This window comes from Hemitrygon akajei, chromosome 30 (genome assembly GCF_048418815.1).
Source record: "Hemitrygon akajei chromosome 30, sHemAka1.3, whole genome shotgun sequence".
NCBI lineage: Eukaryota > Metazoa > Chordata > Chondrichthyes > Myliobatiformes > Dasyatidae > Hemitrygon > Hemitrygon akajei.
Genome location: NC_133153.1, coordinates 22,258,330 through 22,283,137, shown reverse-complemented (window position 1 = coordinate 22,283,137; position 24,808 = coordinate 22,258,330). Strand labels below are relative to the sequence as shown.

At 40.1% G+C, this 24,808-nt stretch overlaps 1 protein-coding gene across 1 annotated transcript in view; it reads right to left on the bottom strand.

Annotated features, from left to right (window-relative positions):
* Positions 1-24,808, bottom strand: part of galk2 (galactokinase 2) — a 130,546-nt gene that overhangs the window by 54,401 nt on the left and 51,337 nt on the right. The window contains exon 5 of the mRNA XM_073033093.1: positions 15,034-15,180. Within this exon, the coding sequence (XP_072889194.1) occupies positions 15,034-15,180 (147 nt within the window). The remainder of the gene's footprint in view (positions 1-15,033; positions 15,181-24,808) is intronic.

Sequence of the window (24,808 nt, the reverse complement as noted above, 5' to 3'; positions counted from 1 at the left end):
GATGGAGCCAAGGTGAGGGGCTGGCAACTGGGCTGCACCCAGGGAGAACGTCTGAAAGGTCTCGGCGTGGACCAGTCTCTTCCTGGGCAGGCCAACCAGTAGGCTGTGAGACCGCAAAAAATCTGCACCCAGAAGCGGTTGGGCTACGGCGGCCAGTGTGAAGTCCCACGTGAACCGGCTGGAGCCGAACTGTAGCTGCACCTGACGGGTGCCATAGGTCCTTACTGTGCTGCCGTTCACGGCCCTCGGGGGGGACCTGGTGCCCTGCTGCGGGTGTCGTAACTCGTCGGAGGTAAGACGCTGATCTCGGCACCGGTGTCGACCAAAAAACGGCGTCCCGACCGCTGGTCCCACACATACAGGAGGCTATCGCGAAGGCCAGCCGCCGTAGCCATCAGCGGCGGCTGGCCCTGGCGTTTCCCGGGAACTGGCAGGGCCGGCGACAACGGCAGGCCTCTGCACCCCACCGCTGGTGGTAGAAGCACCATTGTTCGTTGGTCTCCTTACCCCTGCCGCTGGGGTTAGCGGGCTCTGCGGCCAGGCCTGGTCTGGTTTGCTGCTGGGAGCGTGGCCTGGTGATCTGTGCGACGGACGCCCCACTCCCCTTCTTGGCGTTCCACAGCAAGTCCGCCCGGGCTGCCACCTTCCGGGGGTTGCTGAAATCTGCGTCGGACAGCAGCAGGCGTATGTCCTCAGGCAGCTGCTCTAGGAATGCCTGCTCAAACATGAGGCAGGGTGTGTGTCCATCGGCCAGAGACAACATCTCATTCATTAAAGCTGATGGAGGCCTGTCTCCCAAGCCATCCAGGTGCAGTAAACGGGCAGCTCGCTCGCGGCGTGAGAGTCCGAAAGTCCTTAGGAGCAGGCCTTTGAATTCCGTGTACTTGCCGTCCGCCGGGGGAGACTGTACGAACTCCGCAACCTGGGCCGCTGTGTCCTGGTCGAGGGAGCTCACCACATAGTAGTAACGGGTGTCCTCTGAGGTTACCTGCCGAACGTGGAATTGGGCTTCTGCTTGCTGGAACCATAGGTGAGGTCGTAGCGTCCAGAAGCTTAGCAGTTTCAACGAAACCACATGAACTGATGCGGCGTCGGTCATCTCCGGTCCAAAATCGTTTGGACCGTCGGGGTCACCAATTGTAGCGGTGTGCTACACGCAGCGCTAAAATAACGACACGGAGTCGATAAACTGCAGTCAAAGTTAATTTTATTCGAACTCCACAACCTTGCTTTAAAGCCTCCCTCACCCCGCCCTCCCCGGGCGCGGATGTTCCAAGAGACACGTATTCGCAAACCCCGCAGGCTTTTCTCCCTTTGTTGCGGACCTAGCCTTTGTGCCTGCACACTGGCTAATTATGAGCCGGTTCGAGTGTGCTAGGAAATGGGTCGCCACAATATTATCTAAAAAGCGTGCAACTGCAGAACCTTGAATTGCAAATGGACATGGGGGGGTGGGGGGGGGGGGGATGGTGCCTAGCACACAATTCACAAAAGACTAATATGTAGGTCCAGCAAAAAAATTTAAAAAGGAGTTTGCCTACTTCTAGGAAGAATTGCATACAACAGTAGGGAGGTAATGTTTCAGTTATAAACAGCATTGATATGTACAGTATAATCACATCAGAATGATGTAAAGAAGCTTCAAGCTGTTCAAGGCTTACTTCACTGATATTCGAATGGATGTCCTGTCTTATGAACAATGGTTGGATAGCTAGGTTTGCATTTACTCGAGTTTAAAAATGTGACTTGAATGATAGAAAAGATCCTCAGTGGTCTTGTTTTAGTGGTGATGGAAAGGATACTTCCTCTTGTAGGAGATTCCAGAACTAGGGATCACTTTTTAAATGGCATCCAGTTCTAGACTTTTCCACCTAAGACAATGATGGGATAACTTATTTTGTCTTGGAGGGTTGTGTGACTTTGGAACTCCCTCAAAGTGGAGCAGAAGCATATTCTTCCAATCTTTTTTAGGTAGAGGTAGACTGATTCTTCGTCAGCAGCAAGCTGAAAGTTCACTAGAAATGCAGAGCTGAAAAACAATCAGATCAGCTATGGTCATGTAAAATGGCAAAGCAGGCTCAAGGAGTGAGTGGTCCTCTGCTACAACAAACTTGATTACTTTGCTAATACAGTTGTGGCAAAATTATTAGATCACAGGACCATTTACCCAGCTCAACAACCCAGAAGCACAAATTCAATTCCCAAGCAATATAGTAGCAGGGTTTTCAGTTGCATCATTACAGAAAGTTAAGATGGAAGAAAGATAAGATAAAATGTGAAAAGATAAAATGTGAAAGACCAGCAGACTTCGAGCTAGATGCTGAATTCAGTTAACATTAGATCTAATATCATGTGAACAAATGCAAGTACTGAAGATGAATGCTTATTCATCTATTTTATGATGATATTAGGTCCCACTTAGTTAAGTTTCCTATTCCCATACTTCTCAATAAATGAATTTGAGATTACTCTTAGCATCTTAAAACAAATGAAGTACATTGTCTTTCAGAAACAGTGGAGTAAAGCAGGTCCAGGCTGAAAAGCTGAAAGAAATCATTAGTATAAAAAGAGCATTCCTGGAGAAAATAATTGGTAAATCCTGACAAATCCCTAGAAACTAATGATTGGTATTCCCAAGTCCGGCATCAATAGATACATCGTCATCTTCTAAATTCTACATATTCTGGAATAGTTCCCCAAGAATTGTAAATGGCAAATATAATCCCACTAATTACAAAAAACAAGAGAAAGAGAGCAAGAACTGCACACCAGTTAGCCAGACTTCGGTGTAACTAAAAATACTACAATTTAAGGTTTAACAAGTGGTAAAAGGACACATAAATAACAGGATTGAACAGAGTCAATATAAATATGTGAATGAAAAGTCATATTTAATAAATCTGAGAGTTTTTAGTTTGGTACTAACAACTGATAATGGATAATGAGTAAGAATGATACATTTTGACTTTCTGAAGTTCCTTTAATTAGGTGCTATAGTAAAGGCTATTAAATGAAAATGATAGACAATAGACAGAGGCCATTCGGCCCTTCTAGCTAGCACCGCCATTCACTGTGATCATGGCTGAGCATACACAATCAGTACCCCGTTCCTGCCCTCTCCCCATATCCCTTGACCCCGCTATCTATAAGAGCTCTATCTAACTCTCTCTTGAATGCATCCAGAGACTTGGCCTCTACTGCCTTCTGGGGCAGAGCATTCCACATATCCACCACTCTCTGGGTGAAAAAGTTTTTCCGCATCTCTGTTCTAAACGGCCTACCCCTTATTCTTAAACTGTGGCCTCTAGTTCTGGACTCACCCATCAGTGAGAACATGCTTCCTGCCTCTGGTGTGTCCAATCCCTTAATAATCTTACATGTTTCAATCAGATCTCCTCTCATCCTTCTAAATTCCAGTGTATACAAGCCCAGTTGCTCCAATCTTTCAACATATGACAGTCCCGCCATTCCGGGAATTAACCTTGTGAACCTACGCTGCACTCCCTCAATAGCAAGAATGTCCTTCCTCAAATTTGGAGACCAAAACTGCACACGATACTCCAGGTGGGGTCTCACCAGGGCCCTGTACAGCTGCAGAAGGATCTCTTTACTCCTATACTCAATTCCTCTTGTTATAAAAGCCAGCATGCCATTAGCTTTCTTCACTGCCTGCTGTACCTGCATGCTTGCTTTCATTGACTGATGTACGAGAACACCTAGATCTCGTTGTACTTCCCCTTTTCCTAACTTGACTCCATTTAGATAGTAATCTGCCTTCCTGTTCTTGCCACCAAAGAGGATAACCTCACATTTATCCACATTAAACTGCATCTGCCATACATTTGCCCACTCACCCAACCTGTCCAAGTCACCCTGCATTCTCATAACATCCTCCTGACATTTCACACTGCCACACGGCTTTGTGTCATCAGCAAATTTGCTAATGTTACTTTTAATCCCTTCATCTAAATCATTAATGTATATTTTAAACAGCTGCGGTCCCAGCACCGAACCTTGCAGTACCCCACTGGTCACAGCCCGCCATTCCGAAAGGGACCCGTTAATCCCCACTCTTTGTTTCCTGTCAGCCAGCCAATTTTCAATCCATGTCAGTACTCTGCCCCCAATACCATGTGCCCTAACTTTACCCACTAATCTCCTATGTGGGACTTTATCAAAAGCTTTCTGGAAGTCCAGGTACACTACATCCACTGGCTCTCCCTTGTCCATTTTCATAGTTACATCCTCAAAAAACTCCAGAAGATTAGTCAAGCATGATTTTCCCTTCATAAATCCATGCTGACTCGGACTGATCCTTCTATTGCTATCCAAATGTTTCGTAATTTCCTCTTTTATAATTGACTCCAGCATCTTTCCCACCACTGATGTCAGGCTAACCGGTCTATAATTCCCTGTTTTCTCTCTCCCTCCTTTCTTGAAAAGTAGGACAACATTAGCCACCCTCCAATCAGCAGGAACTGTTCCTGAATCTATAGAACATTGGAAAATGATTACCAATGCATCCATGATTTCTAGAGCCACCTCTTTAAGTACCCTGGGATGCAGACCATCAGGTCCCGGGGACTTATCATCCTTCAGACTCAACAGTCTATCCAACACCGTTTCTTGCCTAATATAAATTACCTTCAGTTCATCCTTTACCCTAGTTCCTTTGGCCACTATTACATCTGGGAGATTGTTTGTGTCTTCCCTAGTGAAGACAGATCCAAAGTACCTGTTCAACTCATCTGCCATTTCCTTGTTCCCCATAATAAATTCACCTGTTTCTGTCTTCAATGGCCCAATTTTGGTCTTAACTATTTTTTTGCTATTCACATACCTAAAGAAGCTTTTACTATCCTCCTTTATATTCTTGGCTAGTTTACCTTGGTACCTAATTTTTTCTTGGCGTATTGCCTTTTTTGTTACCTTCTGTTGCTCTTTAAAAGCTTCCCAGTCCTCCAGTTTCCCGCTCATCTTTGCTATGTTATACTTCTTCTCTTTTATTTTTATACTGCTCTTTACTTCCCTCGTCAGCCACGGCCGCCCCTTACTCCCCTTAGGATCTTTCTTCCTCTTTGGAATGAACCGATCCTGTACTTTCTGCATTATTCCCAGAAATACCTGCCATTTTTGTTCCACTGTCTTCCCTGCTAGGATACTGTTCCACTGAACTTTAGCCAGCTCCTCCCTCATAGCTCCATAGTTCCCTTTGTTCAACTGTAATACTGACACATCCGATTTTCCCTTCTCCTTCTCAAATTGTAGGTTATATAATAGAGCATAAAATAGAGTAGAGTAGAGTAGCGTAGAATAAAGTAGAGTTATAAAATAGAGCACAAGGGATTGGAATCTAGTGGCATTACCTGAAGATTGGTGATAGAAAGTGGATAGTGAGTATCTACTTCTGAAGTCCTTGCTGTTTGCAATCTATATCGATAATTTAAAGGGAGATCCAAATGAAATCTCTCCATTTTTGTTGATAATACAACATTAGTTGGCAGTGTTAACGATGAAGGGAGTCTTCTGCAGAGAAATGATGGAGAAAGTAGAAAAATGTAAGGGTATACATTTTGATAGGAAAAATATAGAAAAGCAGTGCATCTTTTAGACAATGAGAGACAAAAAGATGTTGATGTTCTGAAGCATCTGTGTGTCCTTGTCCTTGAGCCTCTAAATTCATCTGCAGGTACAGCAAGCAATTAGGATGACAAATAGCAAAATCAGAATCACGTTTAATATCACTGGCATATGTTGTGAAATTTGTATGTTACGTGGCAGCAGTACATAAGAATGAAAACTTTGAAACATACATATTTTACATGCAAACACACACACACATATATATGTACATATATACACAGTGCCTATAAAAAGTATTCACCCCCTCCCGGAAATTTTCATTTTTTATTGTCTTACAACATTGAATCAGAGTGGATTTAATTTGGCTTTTTTGACACTGATCAATTGAAAAAGACTCTTTTGAGTCAAAGTGAAAACAGATCTCTACATAGTGATCTGAATTAACTACCAATATAAAACACAAAATAATTGTTTGCACAAGTATTCAAGCCCTATAATATGAAACACCAAATCATCACTGGTGCAGCCAAATGGTTTCAGAAATCACATATTCATTAAATGGAAATGACCGTGTACAGTCAAGGTGCTTCAATTAATTGTAGTAACAAAGCACCTATATCTGGAAGGTCCAACTGCTGTTGAGTCAGTATCCTGGCAAAAACTACACCATGAAGACAAAAGAACACTCCAAGCAACTCCGCAAAAAGGTTTCTGAAAAGCACAGGTTAGAAGATGGATACAAGAAAATTTCCAAGTCACTGAATATCCCTTGGAGTACAGTTAAGTCAATCATCAAGAAATGGAAAGAATATGGCACAACTGTAAATTTGTCTACAGTAAACCAGCTTCAAAAACTGAGTGACCATGCAAGAAAGGGACTAGTGAGGGAGGCTACCAAGAGCTCTGGAGGAGTTACAAGCTTTAGTGTCTGAGGTGGGAGAGAATGTGCGGGAGAGAACAACGGTTGCCTGGGTACTTCACCAATCTCAACTTTATGGGAGAATGGCAAAGAGAAAGCCACTGTTGAAAAAAACTCAGATGAAATCTTGGCTAGAGAGTGCCAGAAGGCATATGGGAGACTCTGAAGTCAGCTGGAAGGTTCTACGGTTTGATGACAACAAAATTGAGCTTTTTGGCCATCAAACTAAACGCTTTGTTTGGCATAACCCAAACACCGCACATCATCAAAAACACACCATCCCGTCCGTGAAGCATGGTGGTGGCTGTGTCATGCTGTGGGGATGCTTCACTGCAGCAGGCCCTGGATAGCTTGTGAAGGTAAAGGGTAAAATAAATGCAGAAGAAAAAAACAGGGAAATCTTGGAAGAAAACCTAAGGTAGTCTGCAAGAGAATTGCAACTTGGGAGAAGATTTGTTTTCCAGCAAGACAATGACCCCAAACATAAAGCCAAAGCTACACAAAAATGGCTTAAAAACAACAAAGTTAATGTCCTGAAGTGGCCAAGTCAGAGTCCAGACCTCAACACAACTGAGAATTTGCGGCTGGATTTTAAAAGGGCTGTTCACTGATGATCCTCATGCAATCTGACAGAGCTTGAGCATTTTTGTAATGAAGAATGGAGAAAAATTGCAGTGTCCAGATCCGCAAAGCTAATAGAGACCTATCCACATAGAATCAAGTCTGTAATTGCTGCCAAAGGTACATTTACTAAATATTAACAAAGGGGGTGAATACACACACATATGTATGTACACAGACACATACACACTCACATATATACACATACATAGCTAAATCAAATAAGTAGTGCAAAAAAAGCGAGGTAGTATTCATGGGTTCAATGCACATTCAGAAATCTGATGACAGAGGGGAAGAAGCGGTTTCTAAATTGTTGAGTGTGTGCCTTTAGGCTCTTGTACCTCCTCCCTGATGGTAGCAATGAAAATAGGGCATGTCCTGAGTGATGGGGGTCCTCAATGATGGATGCCTTCCTTTTGAGGCATCGTTCCTTGAAGATTTCCTGGATGCTGCGGAGGCTGTTGCCCCTGATGGAGCTGACTGAGTGCACAATTTTCTGCAGCTTATTTTGATTCTGTGCAGTGTCCCTTCCCCATACCAGACAGAGATGCAGCTAGTCAGAATGCTTTCCAGGGTACATTTGCAGAAATTTGCAAGTGTCCTTGGTGACATTGAGTGTTATTCATTGGAGTACCGTGTGGACGCAACAGGAGTGTTCCCATGCAGGTCCAACTAAGAGCTTGAAAAAGCAGTAAGTTTTTCAACGAGAGTTGTTGATTGGAGTACTGCGCAGATGCAACAGGAGCATTCTTGTGCGGGTCTGACAAAGATTTGAGGGAAAACCACCCTCTGTAAAAGAGAGGCACTACCTAGCGAAGTGGTTATCATGGGAGTGGTTGTCATCGGAGTAGTCTGAAGCAGAGTAGGAAGGCTTTAGCACAACAGGGATTCCGCAAAAACAGATGGAGGCAAAGCAAGTAGGTAAGTTCAATCCTTATTTCTTACTTAAATCTTGAGAGAATAGGGGTTATGTCAACATAGCCAGTGTTCTGTTCTGGGTCTCAGATACGGGATTTCAAGGAGAATTCCCAACCTCCCCAGTGGCCACATCTGCACCAGCTGCATCATGATGCAGCTCCTTAGTGACCATGTTAGGTTAATGAAGCTGCAGCTCAATGACCTTTGGCTTTTTAGGGAAAGTGAAGTGATGATAGACAGGAGCTATAGGGAGGTAGTCACCCTGAGGCTACAGGAGACAGATGAATGGGTGACCGGTGGGAGAGGGAAGGGGGAATGTCAGATAGTGGGGAGCATCCCTGTGGCCGTCCCTCTCAACAATAAGTACTCAATTTTGAGTACTGTTTGGGGGGGGTGGGGGGGGGGGGGGAAATGACTTACAGCAACATAGGCTATGCCTCTGGCACCAAGTCTGGCCCTGTGCTAAGAATGGTAGGGAACTGAACAGGATGGCAATAGTAATAGGGGACTCTATAGTCAGGACAGATAGGTGATTCTATGGATGCCAGGATGATAGTTTGCTTCCCAGGTGCCAGGGTCCGTGATGCTTCTGGACCTGTCCACAATATCCTGAAGAGGAAGGGTGAGCAGCCAAAAGTTGTGGTAAATATTGGTACCAAGGCCACAGGAAGAAAAAGGGAGGAGGTCCTGAAAAAAGAATATAAGGCGTTAGGAAGGACGCTGAGAAGCAGGACCTCAAGGGTAGTAATCTCGGGATTGCTGCCTGTGCCACATGACATAGAATAAGGTTGCAGATAAACACGTTACTGAAGAGTTGGAGTAGAGGGCAGGGATTTAGGTTTTTGGATAATTGGGACCTCTTCTGGGGCAGGTGTGACCTGTACAAAAGGGATGGGTTGTATTTGAATCCGAGGGGGACCAATATTCTTGCGGGCAGATTTACTAGAGCTGTTGGGAATGGTTTAAACTAATATGGCAGAGGGGTAGGAACCAGGATAATAGACCTGAGGATGAACCAGCAGGTTTACAAGTAGGTAATGGGTGTAGCATGAATGTCAGAAAGAACAGGCCAATGATTGGGTATAAATGCAGGCAGAACAAAGAGTTAAATTGTACAACAGAGGCTAAATTCAAAAAGGCAAAGAATACAGGACTGAAGGTGCTGTATTTAAATCTGTGTAGCACTCGGAATAAGGTGGATGAACTCATGGCACAATTAGAGATTGGTCGGTATGACATTGCAGGCATCACTGATCGTGGCTGAACGGGGGCCACCATTGGGAACTTAACAACAAATGATATACTTTATATCAAGAGAACAGGCAAGCAGGCATTGGTGGTGTGGCTCTGTTGGTAAGAGAGCGAATTACATCTTTAGAAAGAGGTGACATAGGGTCAGAAAATGTTCAATCTATTGCAAGGGTAAAAAAAACAATATGGGAATCATATATAGGCTTCCAAATAGTAACCAAGGTGTGGGGTTAAGAGTGTGGCAAAGGGAGCCAGAAAAGGCGTGTAATAAGGGTAATGACACAGTTGTAATGGGGAACTTCAATATGCAAGGGGATTGGGAAAATCAAGTTGGTGTTGGATCGCAAGAGAGGAAATTTGTTGAATGCCTACGAGATGGCTTTTTAAGAGCAGCTTGTGCTTGAGCCTACTCGGGGAAAGGCCATCTTAGTTTGGGTGTTGTGCAATAACCCAGATCTTATTAGGGAGCTTAACGTAAAGGAACCCTTAGAAGGCAGTAATCATAATATGATTGAATTAATACTGCAGTTTGAGAGGGAGAAGCATTACTCACATGTACCAGTATTGCATTGGAATAAAGGGAATTACAGAGACATGAGAGAGAAGCTTGCCCAGGAGGATTGGAAGCGGATACTGGCGGAGATGATGGCAGAGCAAAGGTGGCTGAAGTTTCTGAGAATAGGCGCAGGATAGATATGTCCCATGGAGGAAGAAGTTCTCAAATGGCAGGGGTAGGCAACTATGGCTGACAAAGATAGTTAAAGACTGCATAAAAGCCAAAGAAAGGGCATATAAGGTAGCAACTGTGAGTGGGAAGCTGGATGATTGGGAAGCTTTTAAAATCCAACAAAAGGCAACTAAAAAAGCCTAAAAGCCTAAAGGAGGGAAAAGATGAAATATGAGGGCAAACTAGCCAATAATATACAGCAGGATACCAAAAGATTTTTCAGTTATACAAAGAGTAAAAGGGTGTTGAAATTGGACTACTAGAAAATGATTCTGGTGAGGTATTAATGGGGGACAAAGAAATGACAGTTGAACTTAATGGGTACTTTGTATCTGTCTTCACTGTGAAAGACACTAGCAGTGTGCTTGAAGTTCTTGAGCATCAGGGAGCAGGAGTGAGTGGCTTTGCTATTACAAAGGAAAATGTGCTAGGCAAACCCAAAGGTCTTGAGGTGGATAAGTCAGATGGACTATATCCCAAATCCCAGATGAACTACTCCCTGAGAGCGGTTGCTGTAGAGATAATGGATGTCTTGGTCATAATCTTTCAAGAATCACTTGATTCTGGCATGGTCCTGGAGGACTGGAAGATTGCAAGTGTCACTGCACACTTTAAGAGGGGAGGAAGGCAAAAGAAAGGAAATTATAGGCCAGTTAGCATAACCTCAATGGGAAATTGTTGGAGTCTATTATTAAGGGTGAGGTTTCAAAGTAATTGGAGATTAATGATAAAGTAAGTCAAAGTCAGCATGGTTTCTGAGAAGGGAAATCTTGCCCACAAATCTGTTAGAGTTCTTCAAAGAAGTAGCAAGCAGGGTGGACAAAGTAGAGGCAGTGGATGTCATTTACTTGGATTTTCAGAAGGTATTTGATAAGGTACCACAAATGAGGCTGCTTAACAAGATAAAATCCTATGGCATTACATGGATAGAGGTATGGCTAACAGGCAGGAGGCAGTAACTGGGAATAAAAGGGCCTTTTCTGATTGGCTGCTGGTGCCTGTTCCTCAGGAGTCAGTATTGGGACCTCCGCATTTCACTTTGTTTGTTGATAATGGAGTTGATGGCTTTGTAGCAAAGGTTGTGAATGATATGAAGATATGTGGACGGGTAGGTAGTGCTGAGGAAGCAATGTGATTGCAACAGGACTTGGACAAATTGGAAGAATGGGCAAAAAAGTGGCAGATGGAATACAGTGTTGGGAAATGTATAATAATGCATTTTTATTATAATACATTTTTATAAGAAGGTTCAAATATCAGAGGTGCAGAAGGACTTAGGAGTCCTCATGCAAGACTCACAGAAGGTAATTTTTTACCGGTTGAGTCTGTGGTAAAGAAGACAAATGCAATGTTGGCATTTATTTCATGGGGAATAGAATATAAAAGCAAAGAAATAATGCTTTTATAAGACACTAGTCAGGCTGTACTTGGAGTATTGCCAGCAGTTTAGGGCCCCATATCTAAGAAAGAATGTGTTGTCATCGGAGAGATTCCAGAGCAGGTTCACGAGGATTATTCCGGGAATGAAGGGGCTAACATATGTGGAATGTTTGGCAACTTTCGACTCGTACTCACTGGAATTTAGAAGAATGCAGGGATATTTTCTATGGTGGGGTATCCGGAATTAGAGGGCAGAGCCTCAAAATTGAGGGGCGACCCTTTAGAACAGAGGTAAGAAGGAAGTTTTTAGCCAAAAAATGGTGAATCTGTGAAATGCTCTGCCACAGAATGTGGTGGAGGCCAAGTCTGCGTATATTTATGGCGGAAGTTGATAGTTTCCCAATTGGTCAGGGCATCAAAGGATACGGCGAGATGGCAGGTGTATGTGATTGAGTAGGATCTGGGATCAACCATGATGGAATGGTGGAGCAGATTCGATGGGCTGAATGGACTAATTCTGCTCCTATGTCTTATGGTTTCTTATGGACATATCAAATCCACTCAAAGTCCTAACGAAAATATAGCATACTGAGCAAGGGGATTTGAGTACACAAGTAAAGCATAAATTAAGGTAGCACACTACATAGAACTTCGGTGATTTTGATTGCAAGGTATGGTATAGGTACACCTTTGGTGAGGGAGTGGGGCTGGTAGGAGTAGGAAGACTAGATCTGTACAGTAGGGCTTGTTAGAATAGATGCAGGAATGTCGTCTCCTCTACATGAAGAATGTATAATGAAGAATCAAAACAAGGTGTTGGCCATTCATAACTGAGTCAAAACAAAAGAGAAACAGATAAGGGAAGAAAACATCTATGGTGAAAGCTATTTTGGAATTTGTTGCCAAATGTCAAGAAATCATTGTCACGCATTTCAGCAGAAAGCAATTAACAGAGATTCAATGGAATTTCTAAGATTTCCTTATTCTGCTGTCCACTCCCTTCAACATGAGTAAATAATCCTTTCAGAAGTATGAAATTTTAGTAAGAAACATTTCAATTACATCATTTTGGTACTAATAATCATTCTATTATACCCTGAGCTATACAACTGTTGTGATATTTCAAATCAAAATTGCTTTGCAAATTATTTACTAGTTTTGAAGAAAACTCAAGGCTAACAAAATTTAGTATCAGCTCTGCTATTGGCCATACTTGGAACAGAATAGCGTGCCTTATAAATATAAATCAGGGAAACTACTTGTGGGTGAAGCAAAAAAACAGTTACGGTAGTTCTTATTATATGCAAGACTAATTAAAGTTACCAACTGCTTCGACTTTGCATGCTAAGTTCCAATTTCCTGTTATTTCACATATGTTGTCTGGTAATGGTACTTATTTTCATCAGGAGCTGGGACATTATCTGGTTGTCATCATAGCCACCAGAATTAAGCAATGATGTTATCTATTCCAACAACTTTTGCTCTCATGTCTTTACAATACATTACTCAGAGTTTTGATGCAAATTTGCCACAGGTCTGGTTTCAACATGCTTCATTTCTCATGTGTGTTATGAAATAAACAAGTTCAGCGCAATGACTAATTTTCTGTATAATAGAATTCCACATATAGATTTGCCCAGAATGATTAAAAAGAGAATTTACAATATTCCAGATTATTTACAATATGAATAGATTGAAAAGGATCATGTATGATCTATTCATTAATCCAACCATGTTTAAAAGAAATTCACAATATGCCGTAAACATTTGACTAATTTTAATCAGAACAAAACCCTGGCTGCCAATGTTTTTTTTTAATCTAAGGGGCCTCTTACATAAAATGTTTTAATAACCCAGGGATTACAAACTACAAACTGTTTCTTCTACCTTTCATCGTTAGCCACCAAAGCATTCCCCTATCTTGTCCTACACTGCTGCCTTTTATCTTTCAAAGCATTAAGAACCATGTAAGTACACATTTCTGAGACGCCTTTGTATTAATGAACTCATTAATCACAGGACAATATTCACCTGCAGCTGCAGCTAGCTGACAATCTATAGATATCTTAGATCTATAGTATATACTGGTTTTAGGATTAACTTTTCTACTGATTATTTTCTGTATTAAAATACTCAAAACATTGCTTTATGAATAAATGATGAATGTCTTAACTTGAAGTATCTGCTTATCATGATCATTTTGTTTTGTTTTCTTACAGAAAATCTTGACGTTCACTGTTATTACAATTTTTTAAAGAATGCTACTTTTTCAGACCAATACTGTCAAATAATATAACTTTACTGAAAGTAAGTACTGTAAATACTGGAAACTTGAATTGATATATTTAGAAACAGGACAGTACTGATGATTCTCTCTTTTACTTTTTCTCCTTTGTCTCTCACAAGATCTTTGAGGTAATGGAATCTGATGAAATTTGAATTAGGAATGGAAAACACTCAGATTTTCCATTACCAATGTAAAGCACAAATTTTGTTTCATTTTATCAAATAAGCAGAAGAATCTGTTTGGTTGTATAACAGCAATATTCTTTTCACTCTTGCTTTTGGAGTGTTTTAATTTTCTTCCTTTTTTCATTGAGGTTTGGGGTACATGTAAAAAGTGGTTAACTTTTTAAAGAAAATTCATGATTTATTTTTCATTTTTACAGCAATTCTACATGTGGTCATTCCTTTTATATTTTTAAAATTAATCTTCATTAAGGCTATATCGGCAGCAAAGCAAGCTCTCCATTTGGTAATTACAAATGGTCCACGACGAAACAGAAGGCCTGCAAGGTTCCAGCATTATGCAAAACTGAAAAAGAAATTGCACAACATCCCTGAGTGCACAATGAGCAAGAAAATGGAGAACTAATAGATATGGCAACAGGAGGTAACATCTGGAGTTAATTTGGGGAGATAATGGTGGTAATGACATGTATCTTTTATTTATGTGTGTGTGTATATACACACACATACATATATACACACATACATACATACACATACATGCACATACATATACACAGAATTTCTATTATTTTAAGGGCATATTTAATAGAAATCGGCACAGCAGCACAATATCACATAAGCTGTTGCATAACAGATTTTGTTTTTGCTATAGAGCCAAACCAAAAATGATAACACCTGAATGACACTGGAACTGGAATCATTTGTGGTTTGGAGTCTATTTTCTTTGATTGTCTGATTCTGCTATTAGACATATGAACTTCTTGCTACAAATTTACAATAGCCAGAAAAAATGTATTGAAATACTGGAAACCTAACATTTAGGAAGCTTAACAGCACTAAATAATATTCAAACAATTACATTTATTTAAATTAGCTCAATTATTAAAAAACTTAAACGTCAGAAACACTCAAAATAAGTGTTTAACAGCACAGTGGTGGTAATGATGGTGTGAAAGGAGAGTGTACAGACTTTGCTGGATGTCAAAATATTTCCACAGGCAAGGCTTGCTACTTGCAAGCAGGGCCCTAATTTCTAAATCTCCAACTAAACTCTCAGTCAACAGCAGCAAATCTACAATACTGCTTTCTGATCTGTCAACTTTCTCATAAACAATATATGCAGTATGATATTAGTTATATAAAATGCATAGACAGATTGTACCTTTGACAGAACCTTTCCATTTGCTATCACAGTGATGAGACCTGCACAACAAACCAGTGCACTGGAGCTGGAAAGTCCTGAGCTGGCTGGGATCGTGCCGTCAATCATACAGCTGATTCCAGTGGACACTGGAAGGTTGAAATGTTCCTGTCAAGAAGGAAAAAAAAAATCATAGAATGTTATTTTGTTTCTGTGCAGATAAAATTCATACATAGAAGTTGTAAGTATGTGTTTCTTATAAAATATTTAATCCCAATCAACACACAAAAATCACTGGAGGATATTCAGCAGGCCAGGCAGCATCTATTGAGGAAAATGAACTGTCAGTGTTTCAGGCTGAGAAACTTCATCAGGACGGGAAAGAACAGAAGGCAAAGGGCAAAGACCAGAATAAAAGGGTGTGGAGAGGGGTGGAATTTTGTGAGGAGTTGGGAGGAGATAAGTGGAAGAGGCAAATGGATGGAATCTGACAAGGCAGGTGACCATGGAATAGATGGAAGGAGGTGGCCGTAAGAATAAGGGGAATCAAGTGGTGGGGTAAATGCAAAGCAGAGGGGAGAGGTTACCAGAAGTTAGAGAAATTAATGTTGACACCATCTGGCTGGAGACTACCAAAATGGGGTGTTGTTCTAATCTGTATCTAGCCTCAACTTGACAGTAAGGAAGCCATGAACAAGCATGTCTTTTTGGGAAAGGGAAATGAAATTAAGATGGCGGACCAACAGAAGATCCTGGCTGTAACAGTGGACAAAGCGAAGGTGCTAGATGAAGCGATCCCCAATCTGGCCAAGTGTCATTATTATAAAGGAGGTGCACTGGGAGAACTGGAGACAATAAATGATAGAACTACATGAAGCGCTGCCTAACGTGACAGACTGTTTAGCATCCTAAATGATGGTGAGGGAGGTGATATAACATTTGAGACTGTTGCAGGCTTAAATCCTCAGCATTAAATGCCATAGCCAACATGTTCTCTACAACTTCTGCCATCTCAGAGAGAGATGGGTGGGGCAAGTGGACAAAAGAGTATCAGAGAGAGTGATGCCTGTGGAAAGTGGAGAGGAAAGGTGAGGGGAAGATATGCCTGGTGGTGGTATACCATTGGAGATTGCAGAAGCTGCGGAGAATATGTTGGATATGACATTTAGCACTGAGGATCAAAGCCCAGAATTTAATGGCAACAGTGAACCACCTGCACTTGGGGCACACCTATCCACAAAGTGTCAATATATCTGCTGCAGATCTCTCAGTGAGAAATCCTTTACAGAAGTCACCCTTATCTTTATTAATTAGGCCTTGCAAAGTATACAACACTTGAGCCATATTTCTAATGTGTCAGAGGTTAGTCACACACCCTGGCTAGGCAAACTTTCAAAAAGTTTTGACCTTTTTTTTAATCTCGAGGCAGAGCAATACAGCACAGAGAAAAACCATTTGCCACAGCATGCCCAGGTTGACCATCAAGTACCTATCCTTATCAATCCCACTTATCATCACTTGGTCCATAGCCTTCTATACCTAGGTGTTTCAAATGCTTGTCTAGAGACTTCTTAAATGTAGAGTACCCACTCTAGCAATGCTTTCCAAATTCCAATTGTTTTCTAGATGAGAAAAGGTCTTCTTCTTACCTAAACCCCTTATTCCTCTTACCTAAATCCCTTACACCCTTACCTATGCCCTCTAGTTTTAAATACCTATCCTACAGGAAAATCCTTCTTACAATTTATCCTGTTGATGCACCTCATAAATGTTGATTATCTTTATTAGTTGCACCCAAGCCTTCTTTACTGTCAGGAAAACCCATATAGTCCTTTTATTTTTTTGTCATAATTGAAATATTCCATCATCTGGTATGGGGAGGGGGGCTATTCCACAGGATCGAAAGAAGCTGCAGAAAGCTGTAAACTCAGTCACCTCCATCATGGGCACTAGCCTCCATAGCATCCAGGACATCTTCAATAAGTGATATCTCAAAAAGGCAGCATCCATCATCCAGGACATGTCCTCTTGTCATTAATACCATCTGGGAGGAGCTGCAGGAGCCTGAAGGCACACGCTCAACAATTCTGGAACATCTTCTTCCCCTATGCCATCAGCGTTCTGAATAGACATTGTACCCACAAATACTACCTCACTACTTTTTATATATAGTAAAAAAAATTGAATTACAGTATATAACCTTCCTCCTCTTTATTCTTTGCCCAGACTAACAAAGGCCAGTACTCAATTTGCCTTCTTCACCACCTTATCCAACTGTACTGCCACCTTCAGGGAATCTTGCACTCATGCCCTAAGGGCTCTCTGTTCCTCAGTACTCCTTAAGACACTAGTTTATATTCTACCCTTATGAAATCTTTAAAGCGCTTTTAATTGTTATGCAATTATGAGTGATATCAGAATCAGGTTTATTATCACTGTCTTATATGACCATGAAGTTAGTTGTTCCGCGACAGTAGTGCAGTACAAAGTCATTAAATGGTATAAATTACAAGATAAATGCATAGTGGAGAAAAGGAATAATAAGGTCTTATTCACCAATTCATGGACTGGTCAGAAATCTGATGTCCGATAGGACAGAGCTGATTCTGATTCCTGATACCAATTATAATACAACATTTGCAAAGGAACTAAACCGAGTTTGTTATAGTTATTTAAAATTATACCTCTGTATTATTTTTATCATTAAATTTGGCATGGCATGCCAATGACAATAAAATTTAGAATAGAGATCTGTGTGTATAAAACAATACTACAAAATTCACAAATGTGTTAACTTTTAGAGAACAATTCATCCAGTCAAAAGTACTTAAAAAAATTGCAAACTGCTGAAGACGTACAGTATACAAATATAAAGAAAACATTTTAGGATGATAATACCAGGAGAGTGCATTTTGCAAAATCAACTGGCACCCATTTGTTTCTCACCCATCTAAAGCTGCAAGAAAATTTATCGATGATGGAATTAAAGACAGGAAGGGATCAGTGTTTTTATGCTGCATTGCATTCAAACCATGATGTGTAGGAAATACTAGCCTCCCAACAGATAATTTATTTTTAACATGAATAGCTATTCTATTTGTTTAATATTTAAGATGGGTCACTGGTGCAATATACAAGGCAGAAAAGATTGAGGTTGAATTTTCCATAATTTCCTTCAGGATAAATAAAGTTTTATCTTATCTTGTGTCTTCTTTTCACATCAATCAGTAAGATCTCAAAAGGAAGGTATCTAGGTACCCTTTTCGCATTTGGATTGGGAAAAACTGACCAGACTGCAAGATAGTTATTGCCTTTGGAACACTGCACAAGGCCTACATTGAGGTGAGCTTGGATCCTAACAAGGTATGAACCATCTTCATCTAACAGGAATAAATTTAACATTTAGTGACAGGAACAGTGGATAAACAAATAAGATTAGTAGAACACAACTTAACATGACATTTAAAAAGTTGATTTAAAATTATACGCCTCTTAAAAACACCTAACTTTCAAAGCTGGTTCAAGGATTACTTGTTTTAAAATATAGCACCCTACTGCAGATATCAATGCAAAAACCAACAGAGAAAGCAAAGGGAGAGTCTACTGAAGTTGTTCAAAAAGAATCAAGATAAATATCACAGAATTCTTTTTCAATAAATATCACAGATGTTTTTCAATATTAAAAACAAATCATCACTTCTAATTATAACCTTATACAAGCCACATAATTTTAAACAGTATTTAAACATCTGCCAAGCACGAAACCTTTCTATGCTGCCCAGGTAGAACTGTTATACAACTGCCAAGAAAAGTAATCGTGAAAGGCAGCAATAACAAGGTCAAACTACTAGAAGTATAAATACACAATAATTATCTGAAATTAGCATGGGAATGTGGAGAAAAGGCTGTAATGGTCTGAGTTGGAAAATGAGATACTTTACTGTTCCTTGTCTGGACTCAGTAATTTCAAATAATCAGCATTTTCAGCATTTTTATTTCTGATTTTAATTAATCATGCTGCCACTTTATCTAAGGATTTAAATCCTTTATTTATGAAAAACATCTCGAAAGTCAAAAATAAATAACTTTTTTTGTCTGCATGCTTGATAATGTTTTCAAATTGAGTAAATTATTCTAACAGTATCTTCCCTGAACAGATCTATGATCACAGTGGTTAAATTGTCCATAACTAATTTTATGAATCATGTGGCTTAATGATCAATAGAGTGGTTAAGGTGGCATTCAAGATACTTACATGCATTAGCCCAGGCATTGAAAATAAGAACAGGGAGGTTATAGTACAGCTTTATTAAAACATCGTTTCAGCTACAGATGGAGAACTGTGTGAGATTCTGGTCACAACATAATAAAAGGAATTGGAAAAGGGTGTAGTAGAGATTCATTCAGATTTTGCCTAAAATGGATTGTTTCATTCATAAACAAGTGACTGGTTAGGGTGAATTTTCAATTATTTATTTGATTGCCCCTTGGTTTGATGTAAAGGAGGCAGAGCAGAGATCAGATAAAGGTATAAAAATTATGAAGGGCATAGATAAAGCAGATGGTAAGAAGCTTTCCCCCATGGTAGAGATTTCAAAAACCAGGCAACATCATTTTGAGGTAAAGTGTACAGTTTTAGATGGGATACAAGGATGATTTTTTTCACCAAGAGGGCGATTGGAATATTGCTTGAGGCTTGGTGGAGGCAAGAACACTCACAGTAAAGAAGTATCTAAAGTGGCACTATGGACAAATGCTGTACATTGGGATTAGTGTAGATGGGTACTTGATGATCATCATGGATCTGGTGGTCAAAAAGGCCCACTCCATGTTATACGACTCTGTATAGAACATGTTCCATGATATGCAAGTGACTTCATTTAACCTATGCAAGCAGCCACATGCTTTAACTAATTACTTTCAAGGCCTTTCCAAACAGGAGCAGTCTGTTGTTATTTGGGGGTTTTGGCTGCAATCACAGATAACAGAAGAGCCAAAAGCACCCTGTGGCCACAATATGAGATGATATCCCAATCAGACCTCTATTAAAGAAAGTTAAATGCCAAACCAGCTATTAAAAGAAAACCTACTTAACGGTGACCAGTGAGATTTACATAATTTCAATTTAATTCAGTTAGTTGATTCAGTTTTGTACCAGGGACATCTGGAATGACCCTACATGGAAGGACCAACTATGGCCACAATCATCTTGTTGTCCAGCTGAACAATGTAACACAGTACACCACTGGAACACTTAAGTCCTTTCCCAACCTCTGCTTACATTGACAAACAACTTCTCAGCCAGAACCACAATCCATCAGTCACAACACTATACACTTCACTAAATATTTCTCTAGTCACCTGAACCACACATAAACACAAGAGGAGTAGGAATAGGCCACCAGAACTGCCATTTAAAATTATCATAGCTGATCTATTCTGTACTCAACTCTTCAATGTAACCTTGTTTGGACATCATTATTAAAATCAAGTAACAATAGTTATTGCTGAAAAGAAATAAGTAGAAAAACAGAAGTTAAAAAAATAAGGTCAGGCCACTCTAAACATCGCACACTTTTCACCTTCATAGCAAAAATTCTGTGACAGAGCTATTTTCCCATAACTCTGTTAACCTCCTTAAATTGGCTGGGTTGGGAGGAAAATACAATTATGGGCAATAAATTTTACTCCAGAGTAAATTGGGTATTTAAGTTTGTTTTTTGAGTCAGGACAGTTGCACAAATAATAATCATACAGAAATTTCTCTAGTGACCAAAAATGTTGTCCTTTGCCAATATACATAAGCAAAAATCCCTTGGATATAGCTCATTTTGGCAAAAATAGGCAAAAAAAAGTATTACAAATTCGTGAAATTTTAAGCAGAGGACAAACAAACATATTTTTAGAACCATACTCCAGTGAAATGCAAGTAAAAAAGTTTGAAATTCTTTGCGGAAGAAACTAAATTGAATGAAAATAACACTTTGTTATAAAAGAATTAAAGATATTATGTCTACAATTCCCTTGCCAGCTTGAGAGCAAATTATGAGTTGATATATAGATGCCAGTTATATTGTCTTAAAGAACGCTAGCCAAACCCAATATGAGAAAGAGGCTTAAGCAATATCTTAAGCGGCACTGATCCACAGGGTTCGTCTCTTGCATGAATGTAAATTATAGAACTATCACGCAATGTTTCACAAAGTGCTTTGCTTTCAGAAAGTGAAGGCTGCCAAGTATTGCTTTAGACATATCCCAGTGGAGTTAGAAATTCAAATTAATATAAACAGGCTATACCCTTGGAATTTTTGAACATTCATGTACAAGTCTGTAGCATTTCAAACTACTTTGGGGCCCTGTTCTGTAGTGTAAAAGCCCAAGTTATATGACCACACCCCTCTTCCCACCTTCCGGCATAGTGTACTGACAGCCTGCACAATGAAGGCATTCAAGTAAGTTTGAGATACTCATCTGCAATTTCTCCCATAGAAGTAGTCTAATTCAAACTAAGTGTTGCCAAAAAGAAGAGATTACTCCCAAGGATGGGAGTAATTATTATAGAACTAAACTGATACAGGTTTCAGAACAATTCCTTGCAAGTGATTCAAGTATGCCAGAAAGACACTCAAAAATTATATTGAACATTAAAAATACCATTCATTAGAGTAAAAGGAAGTGTAAAGTCCCAACCATATGCTTCTCTCCCCACATTATAGTTATTGACCTATTCATGGCTAAGAAGCTGATTTTTGACAATATAAAAAGTCAGTACAGTTGTGCTTGTTTGAGATTCCCTGTCCCACTTATTATTTGCTACCATTTTCAGCCATTCCTCCTAAAGAGATAAAATATTTATTTCTACCGAAAGCTATAAAATTAAGATGCCAACGCAAAGTTGAAGGAAACTTTCAATCAAACAAATTACTAGTTTGCCACTGTTCTCAAGCTTTTTAAGTGTTCAATATAGGACCCAAATGTAATTCTGTCCCACATCTGGTACGCACATGCACAAAAGCACACACGTACAAACACAGATATAGAGAAAAGATCAAAGGAAGTCATGAACAGGAATGACTTCCACCATTCAATAAGATGCGAAACACAAATCACCATAAGTCAACTATATTTGGTGTTTAGCCTTGAGGTCTTCTTTCAAATTTAACTGTGTATGACTGTTGTTACAGTGTTTTGCACTTTGGCCCCTGAGGAATGCTGTTTCATTTGGCTCTACCCATCGGGCGAATGACAATTAAACTTGAACTTGAACTTCAACTTGATTTGAACTGGACACTATGAAATGGGTGAAATGGGCGCTGGCATTCAGTTTTTAGTCTAGCATACAATACCTTTTTCTTTTTCATACCATTTAAAGACTCTTGCAATAACTTCACCTGCCAAATAGCATTAAATTAATGAACTTCTGCATTCAGTTCTGCCTTACGTTGAAGTGGTTTGCTGGAATAATTTCACTATTTCCAAGTCACAAATGATTCTGCAGAGCAACACATACAAAGTGCCAAAGGAACTCAGCAGACTAGGCAGCATCTATAGAGGGAAAACAGCCAGAAGCCCCAACAGAATGGGGTGGGTGTAGGGGAAACAAAAGAGGCCAAATGCAGATTGGAAGAGCATCACCTTATTTTCTCTGGGTTGTCCCCAACCTGATGGTATAAACATTGCAGTAACCTGCATCTAACCTGTAGTAACCACTCTCCTTTGTTCCCAACACCATTTTTGTATACCCCCATTCTGATGGCCCTCTCCCTTTCTCTTCGCCTCTCCTGCCCATCACATCCCTTGGTTTCCCGCCCTCCTTTATTCCAATGGTTCACTGTTCTCTCTTACCAGATTCCTTTTTCAACACTTTACTTCTTCCACCTATACACACTGATCTTCTCACAACCTTCAACCTCCCCCATCATCTGGACTCAACTATTACCTGCCAGCTTTTCCTCTCTCCATTCCCCCTCCCACTTTCTTACGTTGGCTTCTGCCTTCTCTGTATCCAGTCTTGATGAAGGGCTCTGTCTGAAACAGTAACTGTTTCCTTCCATAGATGTTGGCTGCCCTGCTGAACTCATCCAGCACTTTTTGTGTATGTTGTTCACTATTTCAGTGTTTCCATCTTTCACCTTTAATACATTTTTCTTGTGCTTGAATAGACTGTTTTTCTGTCTATTACAGTGAGATCAAAATGTGTATTTGGAAAGAGAGAAAACCAAGGACTGTTTCACATTCTTGCATCACACCTGTCTGGAACATTACTGTGACAATGAGAGAGATTGGGATCTTTGCTGAATTAGGCCTGGTGGGACAACTTCAAAGGAATCCCTGGGATATCCTGCATCATAAATTCAGTATATCCTTAGATTTTTATAGTGAGTCACTATTAAAACTAATATTTTTATACACTATTTCAAAGTTCAAACTAAATTTTATTATCAATGTACATATAAGTCACCATATATTACCCTGAGATTGATTTTCCTGTAGGCATACTCAGCAAATCTTTGGAACAGTAACTATAACAGGATCAAGTAAAGATCAACCAGAGTGCAGAAGACAACAAACTATGCAAATACAAACATTAATAAATAGCAATAAATAACAAGAACATAGGATAATAAGCTAGAGTCCTTAAAAATAAGATTGTTGGTTATAGTAACATTTCAATAATGGGGGGGGGGGTTAAGAGAGTGCAGTTATCCCCTTTTATTCAAGAGCTCAATGGTTGAGGGGTAGTAACTGTTCCTGAACTTGGTGCGAGGCCTGAGGCTCCTGCAGCTTCTATCTGATAGCAGCAGAGAGAATAGAGCATGAACAGGGGATCTCTGATGATGGATGCTACTTTCTTACAACAGCGTTTCCTGTAGATGTGCTCAATGGTAAGGAGGGCTTTACCCATGATGGACTGGGCCGAATCCACTACCTTTTGTAGGATTTTTCCATACCAGGCTGTGATGCAGCCAGTCAATACACTGTCCACTATAGCGTCAGTGTTTTAGATATCATGCTGAATCTCCACAGACCTCTTAGGAAGTAGAAGCACTCTCGTGTTTTCTTTGCAATTGCACATATGTGTTGGGTCCAGGAAAGGTCCTCTGAAATAGTAACACCCAGGAATCTAAAGTCGCTCTCCACCTCTGATCCTCCAATGAGGACCTTTGGTTTCGCTCTCCTGAAGTGTACAATCACTTATACCTCTGAATTCACTGGCAACCTAGTATATAAATACATGGATATATCTGCGGATCCATTTGATCCACAAAAATACAGCTGAAAAATATTGGCTTCTCTTTGGCAAATTGACTAGTATGCACAAAAGCAGATCAAATATAATACAATAAATAGCTGTTCTATCAATCCCTTAATCATCACTTAGCTAATGACGACATATAAACTGTGTCAGCAAATGACTTTTTTAAAATTACTGTTCACTGATGTTTAGTGTGGATTCTACCAGACCAGACTGCAAAATAAATCGTCATGCTGTTTGTTCAAGTAAAGATGGAATAACTGCATACCAAGGATGTAAAGAGAGAATCTGCCCTCAAAATTAATGCAGCATTCAGTCAATTATGTAGAAAGAAGTCACATCCTTAATGATATTGAAGGAAAAGCCTTGAGAAATTCCTGTTATTCATACTGGGGAAAGAAGAAAAATACCATTGCATGTCCTTCATCGTAAGCCCCACAAACAATTACCAGTTCTAATCAAACTTATGGATCTCCTTAAGTAGCTGGAGATCAAAGTGTGGCTGGAAATACAGACAGCTGTACAGACCAAGCCTGATCA